Source organism: Phaethon lepturus, unplaced genomic scaffold, assembly GCF_000687285.1.
Source record: "Phaethon lepturus isolate BGI_N335 unplaced genomic scaffold, ASM68728v1 scaffold37852, whole genome shotgun sequence".
Lineage (NCBI taxonomy): Eukaryota > Metazoa > Chordata > Aves > Phaethontiformes > Phaethontidae > Phaethon > Phaethon lepturus.
In genome coordinates this window covers 574-6,018 of record NW_010523284.1, presented here as the reverse complement: position 1 = coordinate 6,018, position 5,445 = coordinate 574, and the positions used below count along the sequence as shown (strand labels likewise).

The window sequence follows — 5,445 nt, the reverse complement described above, 5'->3', positions numbered from 1 at the left end:
CATCTGGCTGGATGATGTGAACTGCACAGGGGTGGAAGCTGCTCTCTCTGAGTGCCCGGCGAGGCCGTGGGGGGACCACAATTGTTACCACGGGGAGGATGCCAGTGCAGTTTGTTCAGGTGATCCTTCTGTTCTCCCACTTTTGCCAGCCGTGTGTTAGGGTGTCCTCACAGTCAGTGTGGGCACAACCGTGGACAGGATCAAGGGCTTCCTATGGAGCCCTCTCCTACTGAGTTGGTGCTAACCTAACAGTCCTGCGGGTGGCCTGGGGTCCTTACACCATGGAAGAGGGCTTCAGTCTGGGAGGTTCTCTCCTTTCTGCTCACTGGGGTGCGCTGTGGCCATTTTTCTTCAGCTCAGACTTGAGGGTAAGACTGCCACTGTGCTTCTTGCTTGGACAGTGGCATGTTCTATGTGGAGAAAGCTATGGAGGAGAGGCTGCTGTGTGCAGGGCAGGGTGGGGATTTTCAGGGAAGAGGGGGGACACAGACCAATGCACAGCCTGAGTGAGCATGCCCCATCTGGATGTGTCTTCAGACTCCGGGATCACCGTCTCCACTTCAGTCCGCCTGGTGGGCGGCCCCCACCGCTGCTCTGGGAGAGTTGAGGTGCTTCACAACGACGTCTGGGGGACCGTCTGTGACGACCAGTGGGATTTACGGGAGGCGAAGGTTGTGTGCAGGCAGCTGGGCTGTGGGACAGCGCTGTCGGCCCTTCCAGAGTCAAAATATGGGGAAGGGAAGGGCCAGATCTGGCTAAGCGATGTGAACTGCACAGGGACAGAAGCGTCCCTCACTGAATGCGAGGCGAAGCCATGGGGAGACAACATCTGCAACCACGTGGAAGATGCCAGCGTGGAGTGCTCAGGTAACCCTCTTTCCATCCCCCATCCTGCACGTTCTGGGCAGCAGGATGGGCAGACCCCCCTGCCCCCTGCCTGAATCGGGGCTGGTCCTGAGCCCCCATGCAGCTCTGTGGATGTCTGCTGGTGGGTACAAGAGAGGGATGCAGCCGATTAACTCATCCCACCACTGGGTGCAGTGCTTGCCCAATGACCCAGGGAGGACACATGGATGTAGCTGAACCAGCGGCAGCATTAAATCCTCTCCTACCTGAGACTGCTCTGGTCCCTTGTCCCACCTCTGGGCTGCAGGGTGATTAGCATCAGCAGACTCCTTGAAGCAGACACACGGTAGCACCAGCAGCCATCCATGAAGACCAGGAAAGCTTCCTCCTGCCCTTTTCCCACAGCCCCCACACTGGCTTTTCTGTCTTCCTTCCAGCTCCTGAGAAGCCCAGCCCTTGCCATATCTCCAGTGTGCTCAGACACCTGAGCCTCTGCTGAGCAGGCAAGCTTTCCACAGGTGGTGGGGTGTGTAGGATGCTCCATTAACATTTATTTTCTGGGCATCGGTGCAGAGGTGGACATTCCTGAGGAGGGGCCGGTACGGCTCGTGGATGGCCCAAACAAGTGTGCTGGGAGAGTCGAGGTGCTCCACGAGAACCGGTGGGGCAGTGTGTGTGATGACCACTGGGACATGAAGGACGCCAAGGTGGTGTGCAAGCAGGTGGGCTGTGGGTCACCGCTGTCGGCTCTGGGAGGTGCCCGCTATGGGCGAGGGCCAGACATCATCTGGCTGGACGATGTCGAATGCAACGGAACGGAAGAGAGCATCTCTGACTGTCAGGCCAGGCCTTGGGGTGAACACAACTGCTATCACGGAGAGGACGCTGATGTTGTCTGTGCAGGTAACTACCCATCACTGTGGCATCTGAAGTGACATGGGGACCAGGTCAAACACTTCTAGCAGAGCCAGCAGGCTGGGCTGCAGGGGACAGAAGGGGAGTCACAGGGCAGGAAGGCTCCCCCCAGCTCAGGAGAGTGCTGGTGGAGGCAGGGAAATAGATACAGCAGGGAATATAGATAGATACAGTAAGGAATATAGAGCGTCTGATTAGGACAGATGTGGTGGGACCAGCTGGTGCAAGAGAGGCATCAGCAGAGCAGGGGCAAACACTTGGTGATAGTCTATGACTATGGGATGGATCCTGCTGGGAAGTTGCTGACAAGGGGGTTTTGTATAGGGCAAGGCTCCTAAGGGGCAGAAAGAGGGAAGGTGCGGCATTTTCTGGGGCAGGAGGTAATGACAAGTATCTGTGGGGGCAGTGGTGTCTGGGGTGACATGCCTCTGTATTGGTACATCGTCCATACTCAGTAAATGTCTGAGTTGGACTCTCTGAAGCTCTTGGGAGCCAGGTTCCTGACTTCTCATGCCCTGTTTCATGGGAGAGAAGCTTGGACAGGCCCTGCATGGGTGAAGGGAGGAATCCCTGGGGTTCTTTGGCTGTTCTCAGTGAGGAGCAGGGCTGTAGGGGCTTGGGTTTCATCTGCGTGCTGCACAAGATTGTGCTGTCAGGACCGTGTGCTGCAGTCCTGTGGATCAAGCAGGACATTGTGCATCAGGGTCAGAGTCTGCACTTCATGCAGCCCTGTCCTGGCTCCCCTGGGGCCCTGTCCAAAGCTCAGGTGTTGGATTCCCCACAGCCCCAAAGATATGGGTATAACCCAACCTGCAGATCTTTGGGAGCAGAGTCCTTGTCACTTCTAGCAGGCAGTTCTGGTGTCAGAGTTCCTGGGAGCAGATTTTGCTTTACTTTGCTCTCTTTCTCTGCAGTTAACAAGAACCTAGAGGATCCAGAAGCGGCATGAGTGCCAGACTGGCTGGACCGTGCTCATCTTGCCGCAGGAAGATGGACCAGCAACATTCAGCTGAGAAGACGAAGGGCAGGGATGTTGCAGAACCATCAGTGTGCCATAATGGGATCCAGGGTTTGGCAAAACCATTCCCTCCTGTGCATTGAAGGATCTACAAACTTGCTTATAACTGCACTGATGGAAAACCCAGCTCAACACATTTTTCCCACTGAAAAGCAAACATCACAAAGTGTCAATAAAGTTCCTTTAAAACTGAACATCTGGCTGTCTCGTCAATTGCTCGTGGACCTCTGCTGCCGGAGCACATATGTGGCAGGGAGCTGTTGGTTCAACATGATATTTATGTAATGAATGAATATGATGAATATTTATACCAATGGTATTACAGCATACCACTTCTCAGGTCTGCAGAGAAACATTTGCCTCCACTAACATTCAGACCAGTAACAAGGGCAGCCATAAGAGCCTTGGAAAGGGTATTGGACATTGCACAACACAAGCTTATCTCTGGAGGTTTGTCCGTCCTTCCTTAGGGAGGGAACTGCCCCCCATAGGGAACGATTCACCCCTTTTCCTCCTTCACTTTTTCTACAGACCAAAGCTGGTACTTTATGAGTAGATAATTTCCCATTTTAGGGATGTCTAATCAAGAATTATCCTCCAACACAGAAATTTTTTGTGATTTCTTGCTTTCCAAAAAGCAATGTGCTTTGTGCCAGTCAACACAACACAAAAGCTTTAATCCCAACAAAGCATAGAGAGAGCAAAGGTCTTTAGCTCAATATTGACATTGGGTGTCTCTAGGTTAGTTGGCCAATTCAGCTAGTTTTATGGGAAGGACACATGACTGCGTCCTCTCCTCCACCTCCCCCCAGACCTGTTCACTCCATTCCGAAACAGGTCTAAAGCAGCTCATATCATCTTTTGGGAGGTGCCCTAGTTCAGTGTGGCTCTGGGGAGGGCAAAAATAAAGTGAAGCTGGTGGTGGTTTGACCACAACATAGAGCATCAGACAGACTCACAGGAACAGGAAGTTCAGGTGCACGTCTACATGTAAAAAAAAAAAAAAAGCAAGTGAGGAAAGGCACAGAAATTGTTTAAAGCTTGGAGGGAATGTCTCAGAGGGCCACGTGATTCAGTCTGTCTTACTCATGAGAGGGAAAGCTATGTGAGGACTTCACTGCCGTAACAGCAAGAGCCAGGTGTTTATAAACTGTATCCCTACCATCAGCACAAGACAAGTTTTATGGATTAGAGTCAATATCAGCAAGAGAGGATAAACTGGCATGGGAGCTGTATGACCTGTTGGGCAGGGAAGGCATGCTAATGTGAGATGTTGCAAGGATTCAAGTTGACTTCAAGTACCCAACAGTGTTCTCCAAATACTCCCTCCACCCCTGAGAGATGCCTGGAAACTTGCCTTGTGGCAAGAATTGTGGCCACTGGAACCATGTGCAGGCATCCACAGAGGTACCTAAATTAGACACAACATCACCCAAAGTTTCTACAGCCAGAGGAGTGAGACAAATCTGAGGTGATTCAGAGCGTAGCTGGGTTGTCTTGCCCCATGCAAGTGCCTCTCTCTCTTCATGAACTGAATAGGTTCCCAGAGTGAAGATGCCTCTGATTTGGGCATATCAGCTGGGTGCTTGCATTTGATGGATCTGAGTCTCAGTTGTTTGCTTCTGTCCTGCATGCTCTGTGGACTTCAGAAATCACTTTTGTTTGGGTTAAATGAATGCCGTACTCATGTTGGCTGGCAGTACCATCCCTCTTCTCCACTCTGGAATGTCTGTGAGGTTTAGATCCCACCTGGAAGGAAATGTATGCAGTCCAGATCTGTAAAAGCAGCTTGCTTTAGCCTGACAAAGCCACTGAAAGTTAGTAGTGTGCATATAATATTTAGTGATATTTTAAAAATGCAAATGGGAAAAATGTGCTGCCACATGGAAAGATGCGAATTGTCCCACAAAACATCAAGCTGCAATTCCACACCTCCAACATCACCCCATGTTACTTGTCTAAAACAAGAGGTTTAGACCAGGAAAAGGCAAAGAGCCCCAGCATCCAGCCTAGAAGCTCAGTATCAACTAATGCCTAGTAGGACAGGACATGGATGAAGGTTACCTGAGCATACAATACCCGCATCTTCTCCATGATTACAGTTATGGACTCCCCAAGGCCTCGCTGCACACTCAGAGAGGGCTGCTTCTCTACCGGAGCGTTTCACATCATCCAACCAGATACAGCCAAACCCTTGCCCGAAGTAAGCTGAACCTGGAGCGGACATGGCTGTCCCACAGCCCAGCTGCTGGCACACCACTGCAGCATCACTCAAGTCCCAGCTGTCGTTGCAGACCGTACCCCACTGCTGGCCATGAAGCACCTCAACTCTCCCAGCACAACAAGTGGGACCATTCACTAGCCGGAGAGGAGGTGCTTCTGGAGCACCTGCACAAAAAGCAACCAAAAAAGGATAAATGCACACGAATACACTGCAGCTGAAGCTCGCTGACAAGGGATGAGTGCCAAAGCAGGGTGTCCCATAGGTGAAGAACGACGGCTAAAGAGGATATTTTGGGTGTCCATTCAGGGTTACCCCAAAGTCTATGTGGCTCTGCACTGCCTGCAGACTGACAGAAATGTCCCAGTGTCGTGGTTTAGCCCCAGCCGGCAGCTAAGCCCCATGCAGCCGCTCGCTCACTCCCCCACGGCGGGGCAGGGGCGAG

At 52.0% G+C, this 5,445-nt stretch overlaps 1 protein-coding gene across 1 annotated transcript; it reads left to right on the top strand.

The window, feature by feature from the left end:
* Positions 1-4: 4 nt before the first annotated feature.
* LOC104616910 (scavenger receptor cysteine-rich domain-containing group B protein-like) lies at positions 5-2,710 on the top strand (the record flags this gene model as incomplete). Its single annotated transcript, XM_010282074.1, has 4 exons — positions 5-119; positions 538-867; positions 1,420-1,749; positions 2,676-2,710. Coding segments are annotated over 4 exons (810 nt in total), but the record flags the coding sequence as incomplete, so codon positions are not given.
* Between the last annotated feature and the right edge of the window lie 2,735 nt (positions 2,711-5,445).